The 18,724-nt window shown below is 41.1% G+C and overlaps 1 protein-coding gene across 2 annotated transcripts in view; it reads left to right on the top strand.

Moving 5' to 3' along the window:
* Nucleotides 1-18,724, top strand: part of LOC121375602 (cholinesterase-like) — a 102,389-nt gene that overhangs the window by 70,621 nt on the left and 13,044 nt on the right. For both annotated transcript variants that reach the window (XM_041503144.1, XM_041503142.1), the window contains exons 3-5: nucleotides 8,270-8,414; nucleotides 9,829-10,014; nucleotides 12,216-12,418. In XM_041503144.1, the coding sequence (XP_041359078.1) occupies nucleotides 8,270-8,414; nucleotides 9,829-10,014; nucleotides 12,216-12,418 (534 nt within the window). The remainder of the gene's footprint in view (nucleotides 1-8,269; nucleotides 8,415-9,828; nucleotides 10,015-12,215; nucleotides 12,419-18,724) is intronic.

The raw sequence follows: 18,724 nt of genomic DNA, 5'->3' as shown, positions 1-18,724 counted from the left end.
TGTCCATTTTCACGGGATGAAACTAAGGTCTGCGACTTTAAAAATGGCCCATTATTAGTATTAGGACATTATACATGTATTTAAAATATTCATCTGAGAAAAAAGTCAATAATTCTACGTTGGTTGGGTTTAACGAGCTATTTCCCAATCTCTTTGTACACGATGTTCCGTGTGAGCGCGTGGCCAGCCTGATTTACAAAGGAGAGGCAACACTAGCTAGGAGTGGTTAGAACGCGCCATTGTTTCCACGTCATCCCGCGTGATCTTTATGCCTTCCAATGAAAGTCGGTGTGACGAGACGGGACATAACCGCTTATTTTCAGATTAATGTAACTACCGAGACCCCCGGGAACTGTTATTTTCTTACTTACGCCCGTCAGGTCCCGTTCATCAGTGTGTATAGAGATGAACAGAGGGTCACGGGTTTCGGTGTAAGCTAAAACTGTCCGGTTTCTTATCTCATCAATCCGATAAGATGGAGACGATAACGCGTCGCGAGGGAATTTAAGACTCGCGCCATCATGTCTTTTTGTTTTTCTTTCTTTCTTTTCTGGGTATTAAAAAAGAAGAAGTTTTATTTAAGTATTTTAAAGGTTTTGTTTAAGGGTTTTGAGGGGGTAGGGTTGCTTATTTGTTTGTTTTCTTTTAGGGGATTTAGTTAAAGCGAGATAACTGAAATGAGATCACATTGATTGCAAGTCACAAGAAAAACAAGAATTACGTCATTGGTTAAGATAGCTGTTTTGTGGTTCTGGTTGGTTTTCGATTGTCAGTGTGTTTTTGTTGCTGGTTTTTTATGTTTGTTTGTTTATTTGTCTTTTTTATCAAACAAACACCTCACTAAGGCACTTTTACACAATTCTTGTCTCGACTAACTCAGATCCATCCATCCATACATACATACATACATACATACATATACTGTACTGAAAATACCTCAGCCAGTTACATGTTTTTTTATATCCATCCTTGTATGTATAAAGCTAGGTAATATGTTGTCCTTTTACTTGCCTAGCATAAAGTTTTATGTGGTTGAATGAAAGAAATGTTTTATTTAACGACGCACTCAACACATTTTATTTACGGTTATATGGCGTCAGACATATGGTTAAGGACCACACAGATTTTCAGAGGAAACCCGCTGTGGCCACTACATGGGCTACTCTTCCGATTAGCAGCAAGGGATCTTTTATTTGCGCTTCCCACAGGCAGGACAGCACAAACCATGGCCTTTGTTGAATCAGTTATGGATCACTGGTCGGTGCAAGTGGTTTACACCTACCCATTGAGCCTTGCGGAGCACTCACTCAGGGTTGTGGTTGAATGATTACTGCTGTGGTGACGTTTTACCTCTGGTATCAAAGACCTATAATAAGGTGCTTCACATCATGTGATTTTCATAACTTTGCGTGTGATATGTATACCATACTCTTACAATGATTATCATTTTCACAAACGGATAAAGTAGACTAACTGTAATCAAGACTGTGAAATATTTCATCTTACGACAAGACACTTGTCGACAAAGATTCGAAGAAACTGGTATTGACTTCGTTTGAGCCATACAGTGGTATATATACTTAATATTTTATATAGTGTTTACATTATTAAAATGTGTTTGCAATACAGAGTGTTGAAATATTAATGTGAAGTCATTTGCAAAGCATCACTTTTGTTTTCTCTTTTGAGCACTTTTGGGAAAGAGTATAGCAAATAAAAACACACATCAGTATAGCGTGTGACGTCAAAACCTATTTAACCGCTTTAAAATCATTTCCTTCTTGAATTCAGGTGAAGGTTATTAAGTAAAGGAAAGTTGGCTTTTTATTATTTCATTATCCGCGTCATTGTTCCACGATATCTGAGACGCCCCATTTTCTGTGGTCCTGCTGGCATATTTACTAACCCAACATGGTTTGTAAGGATGGTAAAGATAATACTGTTAGAATCGCGTGGCTCTCTTATCAGGCTTTTAGTAACAATGCAGTGACGCAGACGATAACTGCACTTCCATTGCGCCAACGACGATGGTTTTAGAGCTTGTATTTACGCTCAATGTCGCCAGTCATTGCAATTTGATAGTTATAAATTACACGATGTTTAACCTGCGTCACAACGCACGACCGAATGTCACACATTTGAACATATTCAACGATGCTGAAAATAGGAGATTGATATTTTCTTGTGATATCCAGAATGCACGCGCGCACGCAATCACTCGTACACAGATAAGTATGCCATAGGTAGGGGTCTGAGAGAAAGTGTGAGTATTAAACTGTCTAGACAACTGAAAAATACTCATTGAGACCATACCATCTATAGAAAAAGTTGAGTTTATCCTATATTTAGGTCCACTATAGAATGATACATAACATTATGATAATTTGGGGGGACTTGACACGATGTGTAATTGACTTGAGAATTGCCATGCTGAGTCATAATTCTAGAAAGCAGCTTGAGCAAAAGGTGTTTGTGTCTAACCAAGAACATCCATTACAGGCTTTTGTAGGAGATATCGCTGGCACTATAATTTGCGATATCGTTTCTTTTTGTTACGTAATTGTGTATGTTTCAGCGCTAAACCTATCATTAATGACGTTACGGCATTGTCGTTCTGATAGTTAACGAGTCTACACTGCCAAATATAGTGACATGCAACTCACATTACTGACATTGTTTACAATTGTCACAAATGAAAAGAATAATGGATGATAAAAAGAATAACCCCCCCCCCCCGTGTGTGATATTATAATTTATAAGCACCCACCGATAAAAGTATAAAATCCTCGGCAAGCCTCGGATTTCATACGTGTATGAACTCGTGCTAATAAATTATGATATCACAAGACACTCAGGTAGTATCCTTTCTCTCTCTCTCTCTCTCTCTCTCTCTCTCTCTCTCTCTCTCTCTCTCTCTCTCTCTCTCTCTCTTCCTCTCTCTCTCTCTCTCTCTCTCTCTCTCTCTCTCTCTCTCTCTCTCTCTCTCTCTCTCTCTCTCTATATATATATATATATATATATATATATATATATATATATATATATTACATACCTATTCAATCTTACTATAGTGATAAAGGCCTTTTGAAACCGTGTAATAAATTTATTCTGTGCAATCTGGACCGGAACTTTTAAATGGGGAATTCCCTTTTTCTTTTTACAGCAGTTAGTGCCTTTTATTTATTTACGTCATATATGATTTACAAATGATGTCATATTGTATTTGAAACATTACACAAGGCTGCCGCAGAGTATGATTCTTAACGTTAAATAAATCCATGAAAGGAGTTTTGATCATAGATTTAACAAAGTGTTGTTATGATGTTAAATTAAAAACCGTTTTTGTAAAACATAAAAGAAGGTATGTAATAAATACAGAACTTCACATACGTTGTTTTCACTTCCTATTTATTGCACTCGTTTATTTTGCGAAAGAACATACCACTCGACCGCTACGCGATCTCGTGGTATATATTCTTGCGCAAAATAAACTCGTGCAATAAATAGGAAGCGAAAACAACGTATGTGAAGTTCTGAATATATATTTCTTCGTGATAATTTGTTTTTATTAATTCTGTAATTAACTGGGCCATCACAATTCACAATAAATTGATAATTTTTAATAGACATAAAATCTACTGCCGGATTTAAACTGAATACTGTTCAATAAAATAAAGAAAACTACATTGATATCCACGTGGGGTTTTTTTGTTGTTCAGTAAATTAACATCCAGTGTGACTTAAGAGAGTCTTCTTTTATTTCCGCTCATATTTCTTTTTAAGACATCATTTCGTTTTATTTTGAAAAAATATTTTTTTAGTAACTGAAGATTTCTTTTCTAAACGGGAAACAGGAAGTAAACAGTCAAAGCCTTATATTTGGAATGGGTTCGAATTTATGTAACACACGAATAAAACATTCGCTTCAGTGCTGATTGGTATATATTGTTTAAGATATGTTCGGGAAAAAAATCTGCGTCAAGAGCGACGGTAGTAAAAAGATAATATTTCAGGATTTTTAATATACCACATACACAACAGTGTCATATAAACAGAATTAATTTGTAGTTCTCAAGGCAAGATGTAGTGCATTAGTAAAGCGCTCGCCTGATGTTTGGTCGGTCTAGGATCAATCCCCGTCGGTAAGCCCATTGAACTATTTCTCGTTCAGCCAGTGCATCCCGACTGGTATATCAAAGGCCGTGGTATGTGCTATCCTGTCTGTGGAATGGTGCATATAAAAGATCCTTTACTACTAATGGAAAAATGTAGCGGGTATCCAAAGACTACATGTCGGAATTTCCAAATATACTGCTGGAAAGAAATAAGGGAACACATGGTATTGTAGACGAAATTTAATTCAGTACTAGTGTAGTAATGTATGTATTTCATACAGAGTTGTAATCAGTGATTGAATGTCAGTAGTGTTGAAGTGACTGCTTGTAACACATAGTAATGTCTGTATTACATACAGAGTTGTAATCAGTGATTGAATGTCAGTAGTGTTGAAGTGACTGCTTGTAACACATAGTAATGTCTGTATTACATACAGAGTTGTAATCAGTGATTGAATGTCAGTAGTGTTGAAGTGACTGCGAGTAACACATAGTAATGTCTGTATTACATACAGAGTTGTAATGAGTGATTGAATGTCAGTGGTGTTAAACGGACCGCTAGTAACACATAGTAATGTCTGTATTACATATAGAGTTGTAATGAGTGATTGAATGTCAGTGGTGTTAAACGGACCGCTAGTAACACATAGTAATGTCTGTATTACATACAGAGTTGTAATGAGTGATTGAATGTCAGTAGTGTTGAAGTGACTGCTAGTAACACGTAGTAATGTCTGTATTACATACAGAGTTGTAATGAGTGATTGAATGTCAGTGGTGTTAAACGGACCGCTAGTAACACATAGTAATGTCTGTATTTCATACAGAGTTGTAATGAGTGATTGAATGTCAATGGTGTTGAAGTGACTGCTAGTAACACATAGTTATGTCTGTATTACATACAGAGTTGTAATGAGTGATTGGATGTCAGTGGTGTTGAAGTGACTGCTAGTAACACATAGTTATGTCTGTATTTCATACAGAGTTGTAATGAGTGATTGGATGTCAGTGGTGTTGAAGTGACTGCTTGTAACACATAGTAATGTATGTATTTCATACAGAGTTGTAATGAGTGATTGAATGTCAGTGGTGTTGAAGTTGTAATGAGTGACTGGATGTCAGTAGTGTTGAAGTGACCGCTAGTAACACATAGTAATGTCTGTATTACATACAGAGTTGTAATGAGTGATTGAATGTCAGTAGTGTTGAAGTGACTGCTAGTAACACATAGTAATGTCTGTATTACATACAGAGTTGTAATGAGTGATTGAATGTCAGTAGTGTTGAACGGACCGCTAGTAACACATAGTAATGTCTGTATTTCATACAGAGTTGTAATGAGTGATTGAATGTCAGTGGTGTTGAAGTTGTAATGAGTGACTGGATGTCAGTAGTGTTGAAGTGACCGCTAGTAACACATAGTAATGTCTGTATTACATACAGAGTTGTAATGAGTGATTGAATGTCAGTAGTGTTGAAGTGACTGCTAGTAACACATAGTAATGTCTGTATTACATACAGAGTTGTAATGAGTGATTGAATGTCAGTAGTGTTGAACGGACCGCTAGTAACACATAGTAATGTCTGTATTTCATACAGAGTTGTAATGAGTGATTGAATGTCAGTATTGTTGAACGGACCGCTAGTAACACATAGTAATGTCTGTATTTCATACAGAGTTGTAATGAGTGATTGAATGTCAATGGTGTTGAAGTGACTGCTAGTAACACATAGTTATGTCTGTATTACATACAGAGTTGTAATGAGTGATTGGATGTCAGTGGTGTTGAAGTGACTGCTAGTAACACATAGTAATGTCTGTATTACATACAGAGTTGTAATGAGTGATTGAATGTCAGTATTGTTGAACGGACCGCTAGTAACACATAGTAATGTCTGTATTTCATACATAGTTGTAATGAGTGATTGAATGTCAGTGGTGTTGAATTGACCGCTAGTATAACACATAGTAATGTCTGTATTACATACAGAGTTGTAATGAGTGATTGAATGTCAGTAGTGTTGAAGTGACTGCTAGTAACACGTAGTAATGTCTGTATTACATACAGAGTTGTAATGAGTGATTGAATGTCAGTAGTGTTGAACGGACCGCTAGTAACACATAGTAATGTCTGTATTACATACAGAGTTGTAATCAGTGATTGAATGTCAGTATTGTTGAACGGACCGCTAGTATAACACATAGTAATGTCTGTATTACATACAGAGTTGTAATGAGTGATTGAATGTCAGTAGTGTTGAAGTGACTGCTAGTAACACATAGTAATGTATGTATTTCATACAGAGTTGTAATGAGTGATTGAATGTCAGTATTGTTGAACGGACCGCTAGTAACACATAGTAATGTCTGTATTACATACAGAGTTGTAATGAGTGATTGAATGTCAGTAGTGTTGAACGGACCGCTAGTAACACATAGTAATGTCTGTATTACATACAGAGTTGTAATGAGTGATTGAATGTCAGTGGTGTTGAAGTTGTAATGAGTGACTGGATGTCAGTAGTGTTGAAGTGACCGCTAGTAACACATAGTAATGTCTGTATTACATACAGAGTTGTAATGAGTGATTGAATGTCAGTAGTGTTGAACGGACCGCTAGTAACACATAGTAATGTCTGTATTACATACAGAGTTGTAATGAGTGATTGAATGTCAGTGGTGTTGAAGTTGTAATGAGTGACTGGATGTCAGTAGTGTTGAAGTGACCGCTAGTAACACATAGTAATGTCTGTATTACATACAGAGTTGTAATGAGTGATTGAATGTCAGTATTGTTGAACGGACCGCTAGTAACACATAGTAATGTCTGTATTTCATACATAGTTGTAATGAGTGATTGAATGTCAGTGGTGTTGAATTGACCGCTAGTATAACACATAGTAATGTCTGTATTACATACAGAGTTGTAATGAGTGATTGAATGTCAGTAGTGTTGAAGTGACTGCTAGTAACACGTAGTAATGTCTGTATTACATACAGAGTTGTAATGAGTGATTGAATGTCAGTAGTGTTGAACGGACCGCTAGTAACACATAGTAATGTCTGTATTACATACAGAGTTGTAATGAGTGATTGAATGTCAGTATTGTTGAACGGACCGCTAGTAACACATAGTAATGTCTGTATTACATACAGAGTTGTAATGAGTGATTGAATGTCAGTGGTGTTGAAGTTGTAATGAGTGACTGGATGTCAGTAGTGTTGAAGTGACCGCTAGTAACACATAGTAATGTCTGTATTACATACAGAGTTGTAATGAGTGATTGAATGTCAGTGGTGTTGAACGGACCGCTAGTAACACATAGTAATGTCTGTATTACATACAGAGTTGTAATGAGTGATTGAATGTCAGTGGTGTTGAAGTGACTGCTAGTAACACATAGTAATGTCTGTATTACATACAGAGTTGTAATGAGTGATTGAATGTCAGTATTGTTGAACGGACCGCTAGTAACACATAGTAATGTCTGTATTTCATACATAGTTGTAATGAGTGATTGAATGTCAGTGGTGTTGAATTGACCGCTAGTATAACACATAGTAATGTCTGTATTACATACAGAGTTGTAATGAGTGATTGAATGTCAGTAGTGTTGAAGTGACTGCTAGTAACACGTAGTAATGTCTGTATTACATACAGAGTTGTAATGAGTGATTGAATGTCAGTGGTGTTAAACGGACCGCTAGTAACACATAGTAATGTCTGTATTTCATACAGAGTTGTAATGAGTGATTGAATGTCAATGGTGTTGAAGTGACTGCTAGTAACACATAGTTATGTCTGTATTACATACAGAGTTGTAATGAGTGATTGGATGTCAGTGGTGTTGAAGTGACTGCTTGTAACACATAGTTATGTCTGTATTACATACAGAGTTGTAATGAGTGACTGGATGTCAGTAGTGTTGAAGTGACTGCTTGTAACACATAGTAATGTCTGTATTTCATACAGAGTTGTAATGAGTGATTGAATGTCAGTGGTGTTGAAGTGACTGCTTGTAACACATAGTTATGTCTGTATTACATACAGAGTTGTAATGAGTGATTGAATGTCAGTAGTGTTGAAGTGACCGCAATGAGCACTAGTGGTTTGTTAAAGAAAACAAACTTTAACACTTGATTTCTCTTTCAGCATGGCCACCGGAAGCCGTACCCTGTGGTTGTGTTCGTGCACGGGGGTTCCTACCAGATCGGCATGGGCGCCACTCTCCATGGAGATCTCCTAGCAACGCACGAGGTCATCGTGGTCACCTTCAACTACAGACTGGGACCACTAGGTATGACGTGTACATTGAACACCAAAAGCACTGGCATACTGTGTGTCCCTTCTCGTGCAGCCCACATCCCCAGTTCTTATCATCTATTGCGCAAAATAGACAACACAGCCGTTGACAAAATTGAAAATAAAATCGTTTGTTTTTGCATCGCCAACATTTAATCTTACCATACGTTACGCAAATTAATGGATATCACAACCATTCATAAGTTTGTGAAACTAAAACTATTGTTGGCACATTCTTCTTCCTTCTGCACTCCACCAAATCACCAACTTTTACCATACATTAAGCAAACTAGACATAGCTATCAACAAAACTGAGAAAATAGGAACGTTGTTCCATCGTATGCACCTTCATCCTGCATCACAGTTCCAACTCTACCATACATTAAACAAAGACATAGCTGAAAAAAAGAAAAAAAAACCCCACAAAAACAACCCACAACCCCTATAACAGTAAACACGTTATTGGCATATACCCATACCACCTACATCCCCATACCACAACTTTACCATAGATTAAGCAAAATAGACACCATAGTCATCGACAACTCTTAACTATGCATTATACAAAATGGTCGTCATAACCAGCAACGAAATTATGGTAACAAATACGTGCGAATATGTCCATTGCTCCAACACTCCTGCCCTAAGATAAATAGCTCATCTTTTAAAGTCGGTGACCGTGTCTATTTGGCAATGTAATATGTTTTCAGCTGGTTCAGTCTTTTAAAGTCGCTGACCGTGTCTATTTGGCAATGTAATATGTTTTCAGCTGGTTCAAGTTTTTACCGCTAAATTACACATTAGTTGCAACATTTTACTTCGATTATCAATTTTGGCAAATCCAACTCGTTTTTGGTCTTCTTGGGGCTTCTAGTATCTGATTACAAAGTAGTTTTTTTTTATGACAACTCTCCTTTCGAAAATAATACATAAAACATTTATATAATTGTTGTTTACAAACTACGAGTACAAAGAACATGAAGTAATATTGCTTGTAGATTTGAGACTGAGACTATCCGTTATTCTGAAGTAGAAAGGTTAACATTGTTATTTCGGTGGTTACTAAAATTACAAAATATATTTTTAGCAAATTTTAAGGCATGATTAAGCATTTATGTTTGATCAGAATAATTTTATTGACGGTTGTAAATCGTGATATAGCAATCTTTTGAAGCTACAAACAGACGTAAGCTTTAATTTTAATTGTAACAAAAATATATATGTATATTTGATGACAAATTTAAACAATACAATACAATAAATTGAAAACAAAATATATTACATAAAACTGATCCTAGATACAAACGTAGCAATATGTAGCTACTTATATAATAATGATAACACAAGAGGTATGTACCTCGGAATCTAGGCCTAGTGCATTTAACTCAATTTCGTTTTTGTTTTATTAGGTTTTCTTACGTCGTCCGATTCACACATTCCGGGCAACTTTGGAATGCTTGACCAGATCGAGGCTCTCAAGTGGGTGAAGGAAAACATAGCGAACTTTGACGGAGATCCACGAAGGGTGACGATCGACGGACACAGTGCCGGGGCCTGCAGTGTGGGTCTTCTCATGGTGTCACCGCTAGCCCGAGGTTAGACTGTCTCATAGTGTTTCATAGTTACAGGGAAAGAAAAAAATGTTTTAATTATAGTTATGTGGAGTCAGACATATGGTTAAGGATCACAGATTATTGGAGAAGAAACCTGTTGCAACCATTCATTGAGCTACTCTTTTCGATTAACAGCAAGGAATCGCTTATATGCAACATTCCACAGACATAAGCACTGGTTAGAGTGAGAAATAGCCCGATGGGCCACTGACTGAATCGATCCTAGATCGACCGCACAACAGGCGAGCGTTTTACCACTGGGCTATGTTTCGCCCTCTCGTGGTTATATACAGAATTTAAGGGTTAGACGATATTTTCGACATTATTTTCTGAATGTCAATTATATTAGCTAGACCATAATGTCACGCATGGTATTGTTCCATTTTGACGAAAGTGGGTCTAAGCAACCCATAAATGAATTAAAATCCACTGTCATTGACACTGTCGACTAGTTCTAATGGCGAAAACATGCTTACATTTGCACGTAAATTAGGGCGAAAGCGAAAGGTCTGCTAAGTGCCCATAACTTGCTTTTTCACAAAGCGCTTCATTTGCACGCTTTGCATGTGTATTCCATGTTCCCAATGCTGAATTTCCGTATAATTGGAGCTTGCGTTCGTGTACGGTGCACACTCCAAATTCGACAATGGTACGACGTCAACTGACTATCGAAGATCGAGGAAGGGCTATTGCTTGGCTTCAGGATGGCAATACGCAAAGAAATGTTGCTCTGAGACTTGGTGTCAGTCAGAGTGTCGTTGGCCGACTGTGGCAACGGTACCAAGCAACAAATTCTGTTCGAAATCGTCCACGTTCGGGAAGACCCCGAAGCACTACAAATAGAGAGGACCGCTACATCACCAATATGGCTCTACGTCAACGCACAACCACTGCACGCCGATTACGTGACAATCTGCGGACTGCGACTGGAACTCGAGTGTCTGATCAAACCATACCCAATCGTCTGAGAGCCAATAATCTACGCTGCCGTCGCCAGGCTGTTCGACCACCACTCCTACCATGTCACAGAACGGCCAGGCGTCACTGGTGCACACTTCATCTGCGGTGGCAATGTGTTCAGTGGGGTCGAGTGATGTTCACTGATGAGTCCAGGTTTAGTCTCCAGTTCAACGACGGTCGGGTTCGTGTCTACAGACGTCCTGGGGAGCGCTTCGCTGACGTTAACGTTAGACACCGTCACCGGTTCGGTGGTGGCAGCGTCATGGTGTGGGGCGGCATCTCTATCCACCACAGGACCCCCTCTATGTGGTGGATGGCAATCTGAATGGAATCCGCTATCTGAATGAGATTATCCGGCCGTTGGTTTTCCCAGGCCTTCAGCAGATTGGCGGCGGGGCAGTTCTGCAGGATGACAATGCCAGACCCCACCGCGCCAGGGTGGTAACGGACTTTCTCAGACAACAAGGTATCGCCAGGATGGATTGGCCAGCATATTCGCCTGACTTGGCCCCAATAGAGCACGCCTGGGACGAATTAGGCAGGAGAGTTCGGGATAACCATGCCCCTCCGGCCAACCTTCATGATCTGGGTCAACTTCTTATGGCAGAGTGGCAGGCCATTCCCCAAGAGTTCTTCAGACGTCTGATCAACAGCATGAGGCAACGATGTGTCGAGTGTATTCGCGCCAGGGGTGGATTCACACACTATTAAACGAATGTTCTAATGTGTAAAATCCATGTTTGACAACCTTCAACTTTGACAGCATGTCATGTGACTTTCTTGTATACAGTGACGTTTATTTGTGGGTTTTTGTAAATATGGAACAATAAATTAAATTTTTGGTGTAGTTTACATCATCAATCTAATACACTCTGAAACTTATTTGGTTATAAATTTTTGACCCTTAAATTCTTTTGAGTAGTATATATATATATCAAAAGACTAGTTCAAATACGAAAGTATAAAAAACAGTTTTTAGTTTATAAGAGAGGGTTTTTCTTTATAACAGTGGGGTTTTGGTCAGTTTCATTTATCACCTCTCTCTCTCTCTCTCTCTCTCTCTCTCTCTCTCTCTCTCTCTCTCTCTCTCTCTCTTCCCCCCTCCCCTCCCTCCCTCCCTCCCTCCCCCCCCCCTCTCTCTCTCTCTCTCTCTCTCTCTCTCTCTCTCTCTCTCTCATTTCAGGTTTTTTATTTTTTATTATTTTCGTTTTCTTCCTCCTCAGGATTATTTCAAAGCGTCATCCAGCAGAGTGGGTCCCCGTTCGCCCACTGGGCTCTGACGCGGAGACCCACGGGACCCAGTATCTATTTTGAAGACTTCACATCGAGGCTGGGTTGTACCGGAAACAACACTGCCCACATCAAGCGCTGTTTGCAGAGACTTCCGTCCGATCGACTGGAGAGGATGATTGGCAAGGACTTTGATGTACGGACAGAGATATTTATTATGTTTTATTGTGTTCAACGGTTAAGGTTGTGTGTGTGTGCGCGCGCGCATGCGTGTGTGTGTGTGTGTAGGAGAGAGGGGAAGGGAGAGACAGGGAAGGGGAATTGAGGGAGAGATACAGAGAGAGACAGGAGGAAGGAAGAGAGATACAGAGAGAGAAGGGGAGGGATAGAGATACAGAGAGAGAAAGAGAGGGAGGGAGAGACAGACAGACAGACACACCAGACACACACACACACACACACACACAGAGAGAGAGAGAGAGAGAGAGAGAGAGAGAGAGAGAGAGAGAGAGAGAGAGAGAGAGGCGTGTCACACTATACTGCGAAAATACTTTGGAAATAAAATGCCATTCATCTTCGTATAGGTTAAAATAAGATTTTTTTATATGATCAATACGAATATAAAACTATGTTTTTTTAGTACACAGATATATTACGTAGTTTGTTCTTTACAACGATGGCATTACAAAAGTGTTTTCAGGTTGGGGTTGGGTTTTGGGGGTTGGTTCCCCAACCCCACCCCACCCACCCCTTTTCTTATTTTTCTCCTTTTTTCGGCGGAGGGGGCGGGGGGGGGGGGCGGAGGGGGTAGACCACCTTGATTGTTTATATGGAAATGGAAAGTATGGTTCTTTTAACTCGTATTGATCAGGTCTTTGATTTCTCGGTGGGCCTATGAGCGATACTCAATAAACCGATAAACCCTTTTAGACAGCTAGACGTAATTCTTTCGTTCTCTACCAATAACTTCAGATGAAAATCCTCCGTCTTTAAATGTTGATCGTTGGGACATTAGCTGATGGAATTTAAAGTTACTCTAACTGCAAGGCCCTAATTATCTGGGGGAGAGGCGAAGTTACCCCCTCGCGGAAAAGAAAATCGATCTTCTAGTTTAAAAGTAGTTTTTAAATTCAGAGGTGCCCTTTTTCTCTAGTTGGAAAAGGCCACTTTTTTCGCTGCCTCTAAATTTGCAATAATAAAACTAAATTCGCGACAGTAAAATCAAATGAGTGTCAAAGTAATGCAACTGCATTTACAATATTATGTTTGCTAATTGCGAAACATACTTACAAACATTGTAATTCTTTTATGTGCGCATATTCTGAATACAACCATATAAATGATTTTGCTGTTACCAAAATACTTCTTATGGTCACAGACAACAATTAATTTCGCTATATGTTTCTATATAACCTTAGTGGCTATACCATTTTTATTAATATCAGCAGGACCGTTGATTTTTGAATGTACCTTTGCCTGCCTGGGGGACAAATACCCTGAAAAGGACAACCCCTGTTGTCCAGCTCTTTCTCCCAGCATATTGGTTTAAACAAACACACCCTCTAAACCTGGCCGGAGCACACCCATTTTACACAAAAAGCACTACTTTTGCATGGGCCGGAATTGCCACAAACAAGTCTTCACATGTTTACAAACTACATACTCTCCCCTGTCACTTCAGTTAAATAGTTGCCACTTCATAGCTGTTGCCATGAAATAATCACAGTCAAACAGCAGACTACTTGCGCGGACAAATTTCCGGATTTTGGACAACCAAATGGGAAAATAACTGTAATCTGAGGCCTATCCGTCCATTCCCCCCCCCCCCCCCCCCTCGTAAAAACTGGCCCACACCAATGCATTCCAATGATATACATATTAAAGCAATGCTCAGTAAGTATCGGGATGTCACCTTTAAAATGAGAGTATATTGATGCTGTTTCCTGTCATCACTGTCGAACGGCATCGAAATAGCACTAGATTCAAAATTGGTTTAGGTTTGATAAATAGCTGGAATTATGGGGGTGGGGTGGGGTCTGCTTGTCTTTCGTGATCAAACATTGCAGTAGCCAGAGGGCTGCCATGCCCCCAACACTACAACCCCACCCACCCCCACCCCAATAGACATCTTTTCCCGCTCCATAACACCACCGATAAACTGTGCTGATGACCCCTCCCCCCTTCACACACACACACACACACACACCACACACACACCACACACACACCACACACACACCACACACACACAGACACACACACACCACACACACACACACACAGAGACACACACCACACACACACCCCACACACACACACCACACACACACCCTACACACACCACACACACCACGTAGACACACACACACACCACACACACACACCACATACACACAGACAGACACACACACCACATACACACACACACACACACACACACACACACACCACACACACACACACACACACCACACACACAGACACACACACACACACACACACACACCACACACACACACACACAAATACAATATGGGTAAAATCCTGGCTAGTCCAACGTGGTCACGGTAACAAAGCTACTAATAATCTTTTCAAGTAAACTATTTTACTCATAAAATTCGATTCTGTGATATTAGTTTTTTTTGTATGTCTCGGCAGATATCCTATACGGACATACTATATGGTGTAAGTTATTCTATATTTTGAGATAGTGGACTGCTAATCTCAGAACGATTTTATGGGTCACACGATATATATTAATATAAGGTTAATGGCGAGTAAAAAGAATAGTTTTGTTAGCCGTTTTATGTTAAAAATGGAGCCGATCTGTACAGATAATTGACGCTATCAGTTGAATCACATGAATGTATTAAAACTTTAGTAACGTTTGTATTTTGAATTGGCACAAAATATTACGGGATGGGGAAGGGTGGGTGAAACTTTCACCTCGATGTCTTCACTCATTCTCCGATTGGCTTTTTTCGCTGTCCCAACCAGTGTCGACGACTGGTATATCTTGGTTGTGGTGTCCTGCCTGTAGGAAAAGGCATATAAAATATCCCTTGCTACTATTGAAAAAAAGATAGCAGGTTTCCTCAGATACTACGAGTCAAAAATTACCAAATGTTTGACATGATACAGCCCATGATTAATAAACAACGAGTTTTAGTGGTGTCGTTAAACAAAACAAACCTTAATTTTAACTTTGACGATATGTGTTGTAAAAGAAGTTTAATTAGCTACTACAAACTTTAGGACGAATATATAGAGAGAGAAACACTGATGTTCCAAACAACATTTATTTTAAATGTCATTTTAGTCGTTAAAAGAGCCTTATTAGTGGTCAACATCTTACAATGGTGACGCACTCGGGACAGTGCCTTTAATGTGGATGTCTTGTACCCTCGTTTTAACTGGTCAACATCTTACAATGGTGACGCACTCGGGACAGTGCCTTTAATGTGGATGTCTTGTACCCTCGTTTTAAACTGGTCAACATCTCACAATGGTGACGCACTCGGAACAGTGCCTTTAATGTGTATGTCTTGTACCCTCGTTTTAACTGGTCAACATCTTACAATGGTGACGCACTCGGGACAGTGCCTTTAATGTGGATGTCTTGTACCCTCGTTTTAAACTGGTCAACATCTCACAATGGCGACACACTCGGGACAGTGCCTTTAATGTGGATGTCTTGTACCCTCGTTTTAAACTGGTCAACATCTCATAATGGCGACACACTCGGGACAGTGCCTTTAATGTGGATGTCTTGAGCCCACGTTTTAAACTGGTCAACATCTCACAATGGCGTCACACTCGGGACAGTGCCTTTAATGTGGATGTCTTGAGCCCTCGTTTTAAACTGGTCAACATCTCACAATGGCGACACACTCGGGACAGTGCCTTTAATGTTGATGTCTTGTGCCCTCGTTTTAAACTGGTCAACATCTCACAATGGTGACACACTCGGGACAGTGCCTTTAATGTTGATGTCTTGTGCCCTCGTTTTAAACTGGTCAACATCTCACAATGGCGACACACTCGGGACAGTGCCTTTAATGTGGATGTCTTGTACCCTAGGTTTAAACTGGTCAACATCTCACAATGGCGACACACTCGGGATAGTGCCTTTAGTGTAGATGTCTTGTAGCCTAGTTATATGGCGACACACTCGGGACAGTGCCTTTAATGTGGATGTCTTGTACCCTAGGTTTAAACTGGTCAACATCTCACAATGGCGACACACTCGGGATAGTGCCTTTAGTGTAGATGTCTTGTAGCCTAGTTATATGGCGACACACTCGGGACAGTGCCTTTAATGTGGATGTCTTATACCCTAGTTTTAAACTGGTCAACATCTCACAATGGCGACACACTCGGGATAGTGCCTTTAATGTAGATGTCTTGCAGCCTAATTATATGGCGACACACTCGGGACAGTGTCTTTAATGTGGATGTCTTGTACTCTAGTTTTAAACTGGTCAACATCTCACAATGGCGACATACTCGGGATAGTGCCTTTAATGTGGATGTATTGTACTCTAGTTTTAAACTGGCCAGCTCGATGTGATTCCACCGGTTGCGTTCAGTGGGTCAGTGGAATAAGATGTCCTTGCATCTTCTTCCTCAATAATCTGATCACGTTTTAAGCAGTTTTAAACAGAGATATTCGATCAGCGATGGCAGCTGGAACCACAGCGCGTTTCCAAAGTGGCGTATGTTGTAGTTAGAACAGACGTGACGGTCGGGTCAATCTCACGCACTTGAGGCCTGATAGATGCCGTGGTAATTGCTTGCATGTCTTTGAATACAAACATTGGCTGTTTGCGAGCGATTTACAACTTTGACAAAGTCCCCAGACAAATGTCTTAATTGAGAGTTATTTAAGAATAATTTTGGCCTGATCCACGGTGATGATGGGTTAATCCCTGTTACACCTAGAGGAAATATAGTTCGAGGAAGGGTTCCAGTGACGAGTCTAGGTGGGTGGGGGAGAATTCCAGTGACGAATCTAGATGGGTGAGGGGAGGGTTCCATTGACGAATTTAGGTGGGATGGGGAGGGTTCCACTGATGACTCTAGGTGGGTTGGGGAGGGTTCCAATAACGAGTCTAGGTGGGTGGGTGAGGCTTCCAGTGACGAGACTAGGTGGGTGGGAGAGGGTTCCAGTGACGAGTCTAGGTGGGTGAGGGGAGGGTTCCAGTGACGAGACTAGGTGGGTGGGAGAGGGTTCCATTGACGAGTCTAGGTAGGTGAGGGGAGGGTTCCATGACGAGTCTAGGTGAGTGGGGGAGGGTTCCAATGACGGGGCTAGGTGTATAAGGGGAGGGTTCCAGTGACGAGTCTAGGTGATTGGGGGAGGATTCCAGTAACGAGTCTAGGTCGGTGAGGGAAGGGTTCCAATAAAGAGTCTAGGTGGGTGAGGGAAGGGTTCCAGTGACGAGTCTAGATGGGTGGGGGAGGGGAGGGTTCCATTGGCGAGTCTAGGTGGGTGAAGGGAGGGTTCCAGTGACGGGTCTAGGTGGGTTCCAGTGACGGGTCTAGGTGGGTGAGGGGAGGGTTCCAGTAACGAGTCTAGGTGGGTTGGGGGGGTTCCATTGACGAGTCTAGGTGGGTGGGAGAGGGTTCCAGTGACGAGTCTAGGTGGGTGGGGGAGGGTTCCAGTAACGAGTCTAGGTGGGTGGGGGAGGGTTCCAGTGACGAGACTAGGTGGGTGGGAGAGGGTTCCATTGACGAGTCTAGGTAGGTGAGGGGAGGGTTCCATGACGAGTCTAGGTGATTGGGGGAGGATTCCAGTAACGAGTCTAGGTCGGTGAGGAAAAGGTTCCATGACGAGTCTAGGTGGGTTGGGGGGGTTCCATTGACGAGTCTAGGTGGGTGGGAGAGGGTTCCAGTGACGAGTCTAGGTGATTGGGGGAGGATTCCAGTAACGAGTCTAGGTCGGTGAGGGAAGGGTTCCATGACGAGTCTAGGTGGGTTGCGGGGGGTTCCATTGACGAGTCTAGGTGGGTGGGAGAGGGTTCCAGTGACGAGTCTAGGTGATTGGGGGAGGATTCCAGTAACGAGTCTAGGTCGGTGAGGGAAGGGTTCCAATAAAGAGTCTAGGTGGGTGAGGGAAGGGTTCCAGTGACGAGTCTAGATGGGTGGGGGAGGATTCCATTGACGAGTCTAGGTGGGTGAGGGGGAGTTTCAGTGACGAGTCTAGGTGGGTGAGGGGAGGGTTCCATTGGCGAGTCTAGGTGGGTGAAGGGAGGGTTCCAGTGACGGGTCTAGGTGGGTTCCAGTGACTGGTCTAGGTGGGTGAGGGGAGGGTTCCAGTAACGAGTCTAGGTGGGTTGGGGGGGTTCCATTGACGAGTCTAGGTGGGTGGGAGAGGGTTCCAGTGACGAGTCTAGGTGGGTGGGGGAGGGTTCCAGTAACGAGTCTAGGTGGGTGGGGGAGGGTTCCATTAACGAGTCTAGGTGGGTGAGAGTAGTGGTGGATTTGGCAAAGATGCTGTTTC

Source organism: Gigantopelta aegis, chromosome 6 (assembly GCF_016097555.1).
Source record: "Gigantopelta aegis isolate Gae_Host chromosome 6, Gae_host_genome, whole genome shotgun sequence".
NCBI lineage: Eukaryota > Metazoa > Mollusca > Gastropoda > Neomphalida > Peltospiridae > Gigantopelta > Gigantopelta aegis.
This window is presented reverse-complemented; position numbering and strand designations above follow the sequence as displayed.